Below are 14,428 nucleotides of genomic sequence, written 5' to 3'. Positions count from 1 at the left end.
GTACATTCCACCGTCCCTCCCAGAATGGTCAGAAATAAGTTTTCATATTTTCAACATTGACCTTCATTGAGAACTGTGTGACCAAAACCAACATTGCTTCAGTCCCCGCAGATCTCAGAAGAAGCAATTTTGTCTCCATCGATCTAGATAGAACCGGACCCATGACTCATAAGCGCCTCATGACAAGAATCTCCCATGTTGGCCACAAAAAAAAAAAGACAAGAATCTCCCATGGTCGATCACTGCAACGGAGATGGTGCTGCACAAATTTCTGACAGATTCATTAAATGGAATTTCATGGTACTGTCAGTCAGGATTTCATATTTGGGCTGCTAAGAGCAAAGGACTAAGACTTTGTTGTCTTGGCCCATGGGCCATGAGCCCATTTCATAGGTGGGCCGGGCATGGGCTTCAAACAATTTGTATAATCTCACAGTGAGACACCAAAGAAAAGTGTTCTCAACAGGAGCAGCTCTCACTAATCTTTCAACAAAATAATCAGGCTCCCAAAGACTAAGAAACTTATGATTCAGTGGTGTGACTGGTGTCTCCTTTCATCTTTACTACAATGGATACTTCATATGAACTGGGCCCTCCCTACGAATCTAGACTTTTAAATTCAAAAATTAGGAATCCCACTTAACAAAAAGAGACGACTTTGCAAATCAAAAACCTCCACCTTCCTCTGCTTTTCTGAATTCTGAGTCCTTGCTGTGTCACTCTCCTCATCAAATAAAGAGAGAACTAGTATAGAAAAAGAACTATCAACTAAACAAAAAGCAAGAGAAATGAGACTTTTTTTTTGGGATCTATGGAATATATAGATACTGTGCGTTAATATGAAGCAGCAATAATGCCCAAGTTTTCACATACTTACAAGAACAAAAAGCAAAATACGAAAAAGGAGTTTGAAAGACAGAATCTCTGTGCTGCTTTCTTTAGTTTCTTTCTATCCTTCCTTTTGTAATTTGTCCTATTTAGTTTACAGTGAGAGGGTAAAAAGCTATTCTTGATGGAGAATAGGATTCTAGTAATTTGAAGAACAAACTCATTTTTAGTCCAATATTTATTCTACAAATTACTTACCCCTCATCCAATTCCCTTCTATTGGCCATTACTCAGAAGGGTTCTTAGTCTTGGTGGCATTTGATGAGTCTTTGATCTTGCCTGATGATTTGCAACAACCAAACCTGCAAGGGTCTGCTTCAATCAGTGACTGAACAACCTCATTCATGGTTGGGCGGAGCGCAGGTCCGCTACAGGTGCAACGAATGGCAATCCGGAGCACCTGTATCATCTCATCCTTGAATAGTCCCGAGAGCCGCTTATCTAGAACCTCCATTGCTCCTTCCTTGGTCTCCACCTTGCATGAGACCCAATAGATGAGGTTCTTGCTTTCTCCAAACTCTGGTTCCACTGGTTTCTTCCCAGTAATCAACTCCATCAGCACTACCCCAAAACTATAGACATCACACTTGACTGTGGCCCTTGACGAGTAAGCATACTCTGCCATTAAAATTTCAACAGTGATAAATACTGTAAAATAACGAGCATTGAATTGAGAATGATCATAAAAGGAAAACCCAAAAGTCTTCATGGATTTAAACCGATAAAATTATAATAATGATGCATTGAGTTGAATTGTAATTTGACTACCTGGGGCAAGGTACCCATAAGTCCCAGCAATAACAGTAGTTGTAGAATCCTTTGACCCTCTTGCTTGCAAGACCTTGGCTATGCCAAAGTCTGCAACTTTGGCCTGGTAATCTGCTCCGAGAAGGATATTGGTTGATTTGATATCTCTGTGAATGATGGGTGGCATCAGATCATGGTGAAGGTAAGCTAGACCTTGTGCAACCCCGAGCGCAATTCGATGTCGGGTTGGCCAGTCCAGTAGGTTTCTTCCTCTGTGAAGTGCATCCCATAGGTTCCCATTTGGCATGTATTCATAAACCAGAAGATTCAAATCTGAGCTTGAGAAGTAGCAGTAGAGCTTCACGATGTTCTTGTGCCTGATGCTCCCCAGCGTCTCTACCTCTGTCTTTAGTCCCCTATCTAGTACCAATTGATCATCCTCTGTTGAAGGGTCCTTCGTCTTTTGACTCCACAACTTCTTCACTGCAACAGATTCTCCATTGCTCAACTGGATCCTATAAACAGTTCCGGAACCTCCACGTCCAACAATGTTCTTGTCAACCAGGGCCTCTACTATCTCACGCTGATCAAAACTGACCTTGTGGAAGTTTTGCACATTTGAGAAGGAGGACAAAGACACCATTTCATCTTCCTGTTCAACCACCACTCTCTTTCTGCTACACCAACGTTTAAGAAGCAAGACACTTCCAATGGTTACTACTAAAATCGAAAGTCCAATTATCCAGGTAGAGCCACTCCTCTTTCTGATGTAAATTTGTGGGCAAAGAGGGAAGCTTAAATCAGATAAATTAGGATAGTCAGAAACACATAGACCTGGATTGCCTGAAAGACTTTCTACCAAACCTCCCTTGATTAGTGACGGAGGAACTGGACCCGAGAGCTGATTGTTAGAAAAATCAATGGAATTGGGAAGCAATTCACAGAGGCTTTCTGGGATTGCCCCTGTCAGTTGATTGTCTGAGAGATCAAGAACATTTAGAGATTTCAAGTAAGAAAGTGAGGCAGGAATTGATGAATTTATCTTGTTACTCTGCAAAAGCAATAGGTTCAGCTTCCTGAGGATTCCAATTTCAGGTGGAATAGGTCCAGATAAGAGATTCTTGCTGAGATCAATCTTCACCAGATTAACAGCTCGAGCGATTTCCGGCGGTATGACACCTGAAATCCTGTTTTGTTGTATGAACAGCTCGGACAAGTTCTTAGCATTTCCAATCGTTTTTGAAATTGGACCTTCGAATTGATTGAAAGCCAAATCAATGATTGACACATGAGGAAGACCTAGAAGCCCCTCAGGAATTGAGCCTTGCAGATTGTTTATGCTAACTCGAAACCGAAGAAGAGACCTACAATTCTGAAAAGTTTCAGGCAGCCGACCCGAAAACTGATTTTGCAACACAAGAAAATACACCAATTTACCTCCCTTGCAAACCTCTGGTGGCAACTCCCCGGATAAGTTGTTCTCCGACATATCCAAGCCAACTAAATCCGATGAAGCCCCGAGATTCTGGGGAACTGTCCCTGTCAAGTGATTGTCATAGAGAGATATTATCCGCAATGTAGTGGAATTCCCCATCATGCTTGGAATTTCTCCAGTGAGGGTGTTGTTGTATAGTTGCAGTACTTGGAGATGCGGAAGCATACAGAGAGACTCTGGAATCCTTCCAGTCAATTGATTGACAGACATGTCTACATCAACTAGTTGGGTAAGATTTCCAAGCTCATTTGGTATTTCACCTACAAGCAGATTATAGTAGAGCTCAAGCTGCTGCAAGTTATTGAGCTTTCCAATCTCCACAGGAATCTGACCATCAAGGAAATTGCCACTCAATTCAAGGTCAACAAGTGAAGTTAAGTTCCCAATTGTTGCTGGGATTTTGCCATGCAGCATGGCTGTCGACAAAACCATTGATTTGAGCTTTGTCAGCTGAGATATCTCTTCAGGTAACTGCCATAAGGTAAAGTTGCTATTTTCATTGAAATTCAGAATCTCTAGATTGGTGAGGTTGGTGAAAGACATGGGGAACTGCCCAGTGAAAAAGTTATAAGAAAGATCCAGAACTCGGAGGGACGACAGAGATGAGAAATCAGGTAGTGTTCCAACGAGAGACGACCCAGAAATATTAAGATCTTCTAAAACAGAACAGTCGACGATGGAAGACGGAAAATTACCATGAAGGTTGTTCATGCCAAGCCGGAGAACACGAAGCTGTGGAAGATAAGAGCAGATATTTGCAGGAAAATGACCAGTAAGTGACCACCCAGAAACATCAACATGCACAACATCTCCCTGATCATTGCAGCCAACTCCAGCATAGTCACAGAAGGGAGCTTGGAGGTCCCAACGAGACAAAGCTTTGCCAGAGAGTGATTCCTTCATGACAGTGAAGAAATGGGACTGATTAGCATCTGGGGCTTGTGAGGATAGATTGAGTTGAGAAAGAAGTACCAACATGAGGATGAAGAGATGAGATGGGAAACCCATCTTGTTGCAGGTAAGGTTGGTCAGGGGATTAATTTAAAAAAATAAAATGAAGGAGATATTAAATATATGAAGAGAGAGAGAAGGTGGTAGTTGTCTCCAAACTAGGAGAAGAAGAGGAAGAGATGGAAATGAAAGAATTGCAAGGTTGAGATATTATATTGGCTTATTGGTTGCAGCAATATTAAGCAGTGTTGATCTTAAAGGAGGCAAGGAGATTGCATGCAGGAACAATAGTAAAATAGTAAGCAAAGGAGGAAGAGGTGCAAGGCGACAAAAATTCTGAATCAACTGTCATTTAGAAGAAGCAACAGGGTCCACTGCTATAATCACCAGTTCATATCAAATTCAAGCCACTTTTTTACTTGTTAATGTTGATCTGGGCATCAACCCCAGTGATTGGCTAGCTTTCTTATGCCATCAAAGACAGGGGAAGGGAACGGAAGGGTGAGTTGTAATTAATGGGCCAAAGATAGGGGTTATATTGGGCCTCGAGGGAATGAAGAAGACTGTAGAAAGTGGTGGGCTATTTAAGCCCATGAATAGAGAATCTACAGGGGATAAGCATTAGGGTAAAGGATCCTATCTCAATGATGAAGGTGGAAAAGAAAGCAAAAGATGCCAACTTTATTTAGTCCAATCAGTTAAAGCTATGGGGGCCCATTTGAATGCTGGGAATCATATTTTGACACGTGGCAACTCTGTATTGGTTGTTCCTCCTAGTCCTCATTTTTCTTCTGCTAATAAGCCCAGTCTCGATTGGCAGTAAAAAGCCAGAAACAAAAGATGCATGCATGGGACCTCTGATCCCTGGCCTCCATTGAAGATTTCATTGTTAAAAAACACCAAATGGATGCAAATTGCTTCTTCCAGTCTTTCCCTAATCCTTATTCCAGTGCTTCACAAGAGAGGTATACCATTGGTCAAATTAGCATAGAAGTTGTTTTAAGTGATGCTTTGATTAGTAAAAAGTTCGTACAAGATTAATGTTCTATATTGTCCCAATAATGCAGTAACAATGTTGAGGTTGGTTGTTCACCCAAAAAAAAAAAAAAAAAACAATGCTGAGTTGGTTGAATTTTTTTTTTCCACAAAAAGATCGTTTGTATTAAGAAAATCAGCGAAAAAGATATAAATACCGACCACAAGTCCGGATCTTCTTCCTCACCAATGGCAGAGCCATCAACGGGCTTGGATAATCTTTAAATCCTAATCAAACCCTAAATCTCTTTTGCTATGTTGAGGTCTTGTCCGCCTTGGCCACATTCTTAGAGCCAAGTTGAGTTAGACCCTGAAGAGGGGGAGAGGGGATGTAGGAATTGGGCTAGGTCAAGTTGGGTGGAGGAGGAGAGAAAGATGAAGATAGGGTTGGATTGGGTCGAGTTAGCTTAGCCTTAGGTCTCGATGTGGATCTGACTAACCCTACTTAAGATTCAGAATTCCAAAACCTAATCTGCCCTTAGGCTAAACTAGGGTGTCAATGGTGCGGTTTGGAGTGGTTTCGGGCTGAAAAACACCTAGCCCAAACACGGCCCAATTGCAAAATAACGGTTTCGGGCCGATTTCGGTTTGGTGCAATTTGGGTTCGGGCTAACTAACGGTTTGGCCTAATGGTTTAGATTTAGGTTGACTAATGGTTTATGGTGTGTAAGAAAAAAACAAGAAGAAACAATTGAGCATCCTACAACAAAAGTAAAAATTATATAGAAAGCAAAGTTGCTATTGGTCAATTTCCATTAAAAAAAGCCCACCCATTCTATAAAAATCAAGAACCTATATATTAAGTAGGAAAATGACTGTTTGATCTTTGAATTAATGCTTAATTTTTTTAATTGTCTATACTAACTACCTAATGGTAATATAATGACTCAAATACTATTTAATGTAAAATAACAAAACGGGTTGCGGTTCGGTTTCGGGTTGGTGTGGGCTCCACAACCCCCAGCCCAATTAGGCCCATTAAGGTTTGGTTCGGGCTATAATGGGCCGGTGAGGTTCGATTTTAACGATTGGGGTTATAAATTGACACCCCTAGGCTTAACCTGCATTCTTGGTTCTTGGTTCTATATTCACAAATCCACATAATTATTTAAAATCTGGTTGAATTTTGTATGAATTTCCCATACAAAGATATGGTGAGGACCCTATTGTTAATATTGATATGTAGAAAATATGCATTGAGTAAATTATCATAATCATGCATTATAATATCATTGGCATTACAAGTTTACAACAACCCTAAGGGATAAGTTCGAATTTGTGATAGGGGCATCTGTGATTGATATGGTTATAATTAATAATGAGAGAAGCCCTAAAACCAGTCGGATTGGAATAAGTTTTGTAGATTTGATGCTATTTAAAGGTGCTCTGATCCAACGATTGTGAAAGTTAATTTCATATACAAATGGGTGATTATTCCTTCTATGGTATGAGGTAGTGTGTTAGTGTATACAGCATTAGTGAGAAAGGTGGTGCTGAAAAGGCAAAAAAGATACCATACAACTTTTGTTTAGTATTTTCCGTGAAGAAGTGTGGAGGATGAGAGGATCATTCATTATTCACCAAAAATGAAAAAAGAAAAAAAGAAGAATGGTGGAATGATTGGTTCACAAGAACTCGAAGGACTTTACATTTCATATTATTCCTTCAAAGTGGAGAGACTCATAGTTTCATAGACCATACTTAAAAGTCAACTCCTTTTCATGATCCAAGATGCTTGAATTATTAGTGGAAAATTCTTGGTGGAAAACGTTCGGTTGCCATTAGGGTCGGGATTGTTTTCGAAAGAAAAAAATAATAATAAAAAAATATCTAATTCGGCACTAAATTGATCCTAAAATGTGTTTAATTTGGTGCATACAACTTAATGTATAATTTAATAAATAGGTTCTTGCTTTTTTATTATTATTATTATTATTATTATTATTATTAAGAGGCAGAAGTTCTTGTTTTATTTTGAATCTTAGAAAATTTTACATTCCAATCCCTTATTTTGGTATTAAAATCGGGTGTGGTTTATATTAGTGCATAAATTACGTTTGCGTTCGGTTGAACGGGTTTCGCAAAAGCGACCGCTCTTGATAGGAGGAGGAAATTGAGTGGGCGTCAATGCATCTTAATCGGGATGATGCGGTAGATAGGACTCAACAATTTTATTGGGTGAGCTTCTCCGGATCCCCGATTCCGATAACAACATATACTTTTTCACCGCTGGAGATTTCGGGCAGATTTTTATCATATTATTCAACGTGCACTTTGTTGGAATAGATCACCCAGTGGTTGGATTGTTTGTAAACTATGATGGTTCTATTGTTGAGGATAGGGGTAGCTATGATGTTCTTGCCAGTGACTCATTTGGTAATGTTGTCTTTGCGGCCGCGGGTAGCTATGGTATTCTTACAAAGGACTCATTTGGTAATGTTGTCTTTGCGGCTGTGGGTGATTTTTGTAAAAAAAATATCCTTCGCATGGAGTTAGTTGCTCTCCACAAAGGGCTGGTGTTGGTTGTTAAGTAAGTCATACAGCTGGTGCAGGTCCAATCAGACTCTTGGGGGGCTATCGCCATGATATTGGGTCAGTACAAAGCTCATTAGTATGTCACGAAGTTGATCGGGGATATCCAAGAGGTTGCAGTGTGTTTCCAACATTGTGTTTTTTATCATGCGGTGCGTCAACTTAATAGGGGGGCTGAATTTTTGGCTTGGCTACACCCTTCTACACCAATGGAAGGACCTATTTCTGATTGTAATTTCTTTTTTTGTCATAGTACAAGTTACCTTCCCCCGGCCCAAAAAAAAAAAAACAAAAAAAAACTTCTGCATCTGCGTCTTGTTCAAACTAACACCATTCCAAAGGTGTTATCGTTAGAGAGGAAATGACCATATACCCTCAATTAGAGAAAAGACAAATGAAGTTCCGGCATGCATTAATCATACTATTAAATCACAATTTTACCCTTATCCTATTCTCAAAATCCATAAATGTGAGTTAAAGGATTCCCCCTTCTCTCCCTTTGGATTGGTTGTCCATTTCGCCCCCACCATCTCCAACCGATCTACGGTTCTTGTTGGAGGATTGGGGCAATCATCTTCCATTTCTCCGTTTAACCATGGAAATCTTTGGATGCAGTAACCTAGTAAAACTTCCAAGTTTCTTTAGAATTAAGAAGCTCTATATACCCTCCAATTAGGGGTGTCAATTTGTAGCTCCCGCACTGGTCTGATATAGCCCGAACTGGCCCGACTGAACCTTAATGGGTTGTGTTTGCTGAACGGCACCGTTATAACCCGTTTTGTAGCTTTACATTAAATAACATTTGATTCATCATATTACCATTAGGTAGTTGATATAGACAATTAGAAAAATTAAGCATGGATTCAAAGATCAAATAGTCATTCTACTATTTTTAAGGGACAATCAGAAAGCTTAAATATGAATGTCCGACTGAAAGTATTAAGTTTGTTTGAATTGAGTGAATATTTATCCAGTCTAGATGTATTTATTTTGCATATCAAACTAAATATCAATCCAAAAACATAATGGATAGGGGAAAAAATCTACATTCTCACAAAACAATAACACAATTTCAACAACAACAATAAGCCTTGTCCCAATAAGAACCCAATTTCTAAACTATCAATTATGGTACAAAATGGAATTTAAAAGGGTTTTTGGTTTGAAAATTTGTTTTTGGAATACTATTCAGTTGAGTCTGAGGAATGAGCTTATAATCTCTATGTTACTTCTTACTATCTAAATTCTTTATTTCTATAGGTGGGTGGGTTTTTTATAGCATGGAATAACTTTTAATTTTTTAATAAAAAATTGATTAATAGCAATTTTATTTTGCATGGAATTTTGGCTTTTATTGTAAAATGCTCAATTGTTTATTCTTGTTATTTCTTGCATACCATAAACCGTTAGTCAACCCGAGTCTAAACTGTCAGTTAGTCCAGATTATGAGTTGGATTTGGATTTGGTATTTGATTTTGATTACGAATTGACAGTTTAGTTCAAGTTCGTAATATTTCTGAATGTATACTCTTTCAAATAACTTTATTAAACATTGGAATTCTTGCAATTTTCTATAAAATACATTCTTGGGTTTTAGTTCACACTCCAAGACAAATGAAACCCTACAATTTTGCTTTTGGTCACTCATTTTTTCCCTTTTTTTTTAAGAGTAAATTTAATATTCTTTTGGATTGGTTTTTAAGACTTAAAATTGAATTGAATGGAGGGTTACATTTCTTGAATTTATGCATATGTCATTCGGTTCTACCAGTTTTGATGACCCGGGCACTATTAACAAATCACTATGACCAGAGGAATGAGCAAAAATCTCCTATTGATGTGGCAAATAGAGCTTCTGCAGCCTTCCAAGATTATTGAGCTGTGCATGGTAGAAGGAACTCGCAAGGGAGTGGAACTCCTAATTGGATCTCAAGCATAGAGGAGAAACTGGGTTGGGATTCACAGCTTATCAAGGAGGAACGCTGGTCATGGGTTGTTCAGATCAGGCTTCTGCTTCTTCTTCGGCTCTAAAAGGGGAAGCACTTTCAGTTCAGGCTGCTGTGCTATGGGTTCGTGAGAATGGGATTGAAGGGGTAGGGATTTTCTCCGAGGCTTTGGGCCTTGTGGAGCTTCTTTTGGGCCATGTTTCTTCTCTCCTTTTTCAGGTGATTGTAAAAGACATTAGGAATTTAGCTTCCCACTTTTTCAATTGTAAGTTTCTCTTTTGTTGTAATATTGTGGTCTACGGTCAAATGTGTAATATGTACGGGGATATGAGGGTCTTATGTGAATGATTGTAAGGGTATTATGGTCTTTTTGCCCAGTAGTATATATCTCCATAGAACAATTTATCGCTGAATTTTGGTGATGTCGCCCCTTGGCGAATAGAAACCAGGGGGCGAAACAATATGTGCGAGATATCGCCGAGAAATCGGCGATATATAAAAAAATATTTATATTTTATTATTGTTATTTTTTCGATTTTTATGCTATTCTTGCAATTTTTAGGCGATTCTAAGCAAAATCTTTAGAATCAATGGACAATCTTACCAATTCTATCCCAATTATTCAAGACTCAAAAGATAATGTGTTAAATGTAATTAGGAGAATCTACATAGAATAATTTATGAAAATAATTCAAATTAGGAAGACATTTTATATAAAATCTTAAAGATTAATGAACAATCTTACCAATTATATTCTAGTGATTTAGTCCTCAAATGTCAACATGCCAAATGTGGTTAGGGAAGATTGTACACATGAAATAATTTAAATTATGAATGAATTTTGTAATAAAATCTTCAAAGTGAATGGATAATCATTCTAATTATGTCCAAATGATGTAGGCATCAGAAGGTAACATGTTAAATGTGGCTAGATAGGAGAATTTAAATGGAAGAATTTATAGGAAACAATTCAAATTTATCACATATTTATATTAAATTATGATATGCATCAAATTTACCAAAAGTATTGACAAAAAATACCCAAAACTGGGGGCGAAATATCTTCTCGCCTGGTTCGCTGGGTAGCAAACCCAGCTGAACCGGGTGAAATTTCTTTCCTTGTATATCTCATTCTTGGCTCTAGGGTTTCATTCACTCGACACATTATTGATGTTCTGTTATTCGTGAGAGAGAGCTCTGGCTTTGCTCTTGTTTGGGGTTTCTCTGGTTATGCTCTTGGAAGGCTTTCAAGCTTGAAGATGGTGGAGTTTTGTGGCTTCATATCCCGTAGAAGGCACTGGTGTTAGTGTTCTTGGTTGGTGTATTCGTTCATCACTTGTGTTGTATCTCATGATTCATGTCTTGTGAGCTTTCATGGGTAGATATAGTGCTATAACCCTTCTCTCTGATCTTGATTAGTGTAATACTTGTTGAATCCCTACATTCATCCTTGGATGTAGGTTTCTAAGATTGAACCAACTAAACCTTGTGTCTTGTCTTTTGTTTGTGTTATCTCACATATTTCGCGGCAAATAGATATTGTTTTCTTAACATATTTTGTTCTAGATATGGAAATTTTGGCCCACTCTCTAGTCCAAGAGGCTCGGTCTCTACCTTGCAAAACTAGTTAGCCATTAACCACTTCCAGTATCCAGGCTCATTGTAATCTTTATATATAAATATTATCATAAAAATAGAAATTGCACATTATTAGTAAGTTGTTAAAAGGTTACAGTTACACTCCTGGTAAGAGTTATCTAAACTGTTATAGCAGTTAGACTCTAAGGCTTTAGTAGCCTTAGTATTAAAAGTTTGCATTAGGGTAGGGGATTTAAAGTTACAAAATGCTGAATGATCTGTCTATAGTAGAATTTTCGCCAAAAGAGGAAGGTATTGTATCGGCCAAGCATGTTGTTTTGGTTCGGATAGTAATTGGATTACCCTTGATTGATTGCACTAGATTTCTTGGATCCAAAGATTTGTTGGCTCATTGTAATATTGATCCATAGCTTTATAATTCAATTTTCTTTTGGGTTTATCAATCTTTTTCATTCTTTTCATCTCACTTATTTGCCTAGTTATTTCCTTTATAAAGTAACTACAACGTACTTTTTGACGTTGGCAAAAGGGCATTCAAATCTTCTTTCCATCGAAGGAAATAAAGAGGCCACTTTATTTGGCCGCCACTTCACCCTAAACAAAAGCAAAACGGTAGAAAATTTCTAAAAAGGCCATCTGTTTCACCAATAACCACATTTGAAAAAATTAAATATAAGAGAAAAGAGATTTATGTTTTGTAATATAACTCTTGTGCTTTGAGGTTTAATGGAAACATGCACACAAGTATCTCGTGGGTTCGAATTTTTCAATTTTTTGTCCCACTAAAATGAGAGTAGGCCATGGGAGGAAATAGAATTGAACCTGTTTTAATTTTGTCACAAGTAATTAAATGAATGGGCCAGTCCACTGAAACAGATATGACCACATTGGTCTTAGGGTCAAAACACCACACAAGAAATAACTTATATTGGGTTGGGCCCTTCCCTAGATAGAAAGTAAGCGAAATAATGGTTAATGGGCTAAATATTGAACTTCTGAGCTAGAAACCCAGCTCAGTCCAGGCCCACCTAGCCCAGCCCAACTTTCAGGTACTGACTATGAAGGGTAAATATTTAGTACCTTCACCCATAGTATGTTTCTATATGCATCCAAATGATGTTCCATCGGATTATCTAAGCTTTTGTACCGGCTCAAGACTTAGGTGCAGTATCAGATAAATGATTTTCTTTAGCTTTTAATAGGGAGGGTCAAGCATCTAGCTCCGTAACTCTGAGAGATGGGCTTAGGCTTCTGGAAAATCAAAGATTTTCTGCAAAAATGGAAATCTTCTGCATGGAGGGCAGGTCAAAATAGGAAGATTGCAGACTCAACAAGACAATTTTCTAGGCATAGTAGTCCTTCACTTTTTTGTTTTATATGTACTTCACTAGTGAAATCCGGTTTGTCATGCATTATTCCAGTTCATTTATTTGAACCGAATGCTTGTTGGAGAGCTCTCCTTTAGAATTGACAAACTGATGGGAATTTGTTGGAAACTCTTAACCGTTCATGATTGGTTTAGATTTCTTGGATGCAAAATTTAAAGATTCTGGTCATGGCGAACATGTGCATGCAATCAGCAGGATACTTTGTCGCCCGGTCATTTGGGCATGCAAAAATGAATTTTTCCATCGAACGGTATAAAGTGGCCACTTTACTTTCACTCACCAAGATCAGAAAGAATAGGAAAATCAACGAAATTCAATGGGTGCAAGGACACACTTCTATCACTAAGGTCCACATTGAAAAAATGTAAATATAACAGAAAAGCAAGATTAATGCTTCGTAATACAAATCTTTTGCCTTGACCTCAATGGAAACATGTATACAAGGTTTTCTCGTGGGTTCGAATTTTCCAAGTCTTCATGGCATTCAAATGAGGAGTAAGCCATTGGTTGGAGATCCTACTGAACATGTTTTAATTCTTGTCATAAGGAATTAAATTTGGGTGTGGCTTTCAGTCCACTTGAAACAGATATGAAGCACATTGGTCTTAGGGTCAAAACTTACCCACATGAAATTAGCTTATTAATGGGTTGTAACCTTTCCTAGATAGAAAGTAAGCGAAATAATGCCTTTAATGGCCTAAGTCCTGAACTTCTGAGCTAGAAACCCAGCTCAGTCCAGGCCCACCTTGAGGCCCTCTCAGCCCAACGTATTCAGGTTCGCTTTGACCATAGATGGTGTAACTATCTTTGATTTCCTTCACCATAATATGTTTCCAATTTACATCCAAATGATCCATGGGTGGTCTGCCCCCACCTTTTTTCCAAATACTAATTTCCTTTCCTCAAGCATTAGCCATAAATGATTTTTTTTTTAAAATTAATAGGGAGGGTCAATTGGTTGTTGAAGATGTTTTACATTTGTGTCATACAATAATTTTTTTTGCTTTCTTTGTATTTTTAGACATATTAACAATATTATTCAATCTTGATAATGAAAACCCTATCAATAACCTACTTTTCCCCTTTTGGGGAAAAAAATTATGAATCAAGCATTAAAACAAGAACCACTAATGGAGAGGGAGTCAATCTCAACCATTGGTTGTCTACTATAATTAAAATGATAGTTTTTGTTATAAAATTGAGAAGATATACTAAAGACAAACAAGAAAATTAAAATAAGATGAATTGATAACTCTTCATTGACTTGCGCGCATTACATATTTATAATAGAAATAATATATTTTTTTATATGAAAATATCATAAAGAGATACAATATATGATTTTTGAACACAATAAGATGATATTGATATGGATGATGGATTGTTATGATCTTCAGTTAATATGGGAATATGGGGAAAAAATTTGTCTGATGTGCACATCTTTCTGCTATGCACAGCAGTGCACCACTAAATTGCAACATGTGTAAAATGCTAGTTTAATGGTTGAGATCAAAATGTTAATTTTTAAGTGTAAAACCCTTGAGAAAAACCCATGTAACCTATACCCGCCCTAGCTATGAGAAAATCCGAATGATTAAAAACTCTAAAAATCCCACTTCAAATTCCATCTCCGATGTTGTCTTCTTCCTTTCTCCATCCTTGGCTTTTACAACTCCTTCCCTTCATTTAATTGATTTCGTTTTTTTTTCTTTTTCTCTCATCATTTTCTTTGCAAAATCTAGTATAGAAAGCATGAAATGCTGCTGATTTCAATCTTGGTGTTAAATTAGTATCTTATCCACCATCCTCCATTAATACCGATAGCTTACATAAAAAGAACTTTACTT

The 14,428-nt window shown here is 37.7% G+C and overlaps 1 protein-coding gene across 1 annotated transcript; it reads right to left on the bottom strand.

The window, feature by feature from the left end:
* Positions 1-596: 596 nt before the first annotated feature.
* On the bottom strand, positions 597-4,170 carry LOC149015157 (receptor protein-tyrosine kinase CEPR1-like). The gene is made up of 2 exons (XM_089156928.1): positions 1,657-4,170; positions 597-1,506 (listed from the first exon to the last, which is right to left on the bottom strand). Exons 1-2 carry the CDS (start codon positions 4,136-4,138, stop codon positions 1,115-1,117), a joined length of 2,874 nt encoding a protein of 957 aa, XP_089013054.1. The 5' UTR covers positions 4,139-4,170; the 3' UTR covers positions 597-1,114.
* Between the last annotated feature and the right edge of the window lie 10,258 nt (positions 4,171-14,428).

The sequence above is a fragment of the Hakea prostrata genome, chromosome 5, assembly GCF_041222555.1.
Source record: "Hakea prostrata isolate BN-2017 chromosome 5, UWA_Hpros_2, whole genome shotgun sequence".
NCBI lineage: Eukaryota > Viridiplantae > Streptophyta > Magnoliopsida > Proteales > Proteaceae > Hakea > Hakea prostrata.
Note: the sequence above shows the minus strand (reverse complement) of the source record. Positions and strands in the feature narration are given on the sequence as shown.

Excerpts from the sequence above, each read along its gene's own strand:
- LOC149015157 (XM_089156928.1), bottom strand. The coding sequence starts at position 4,138 with ATGGGTTTCCCATCTCATCTCTTCATCCTCATGTTGGTACTTCTTTCT. Across the intron at positions 1,507-1,656 it reads TTATGGGTACCTTGCCCCAG|AGTATGCTTACTCGTCAAGG; the intron begins GTAGTCAAATTA and ends TTTTAATGGCAG.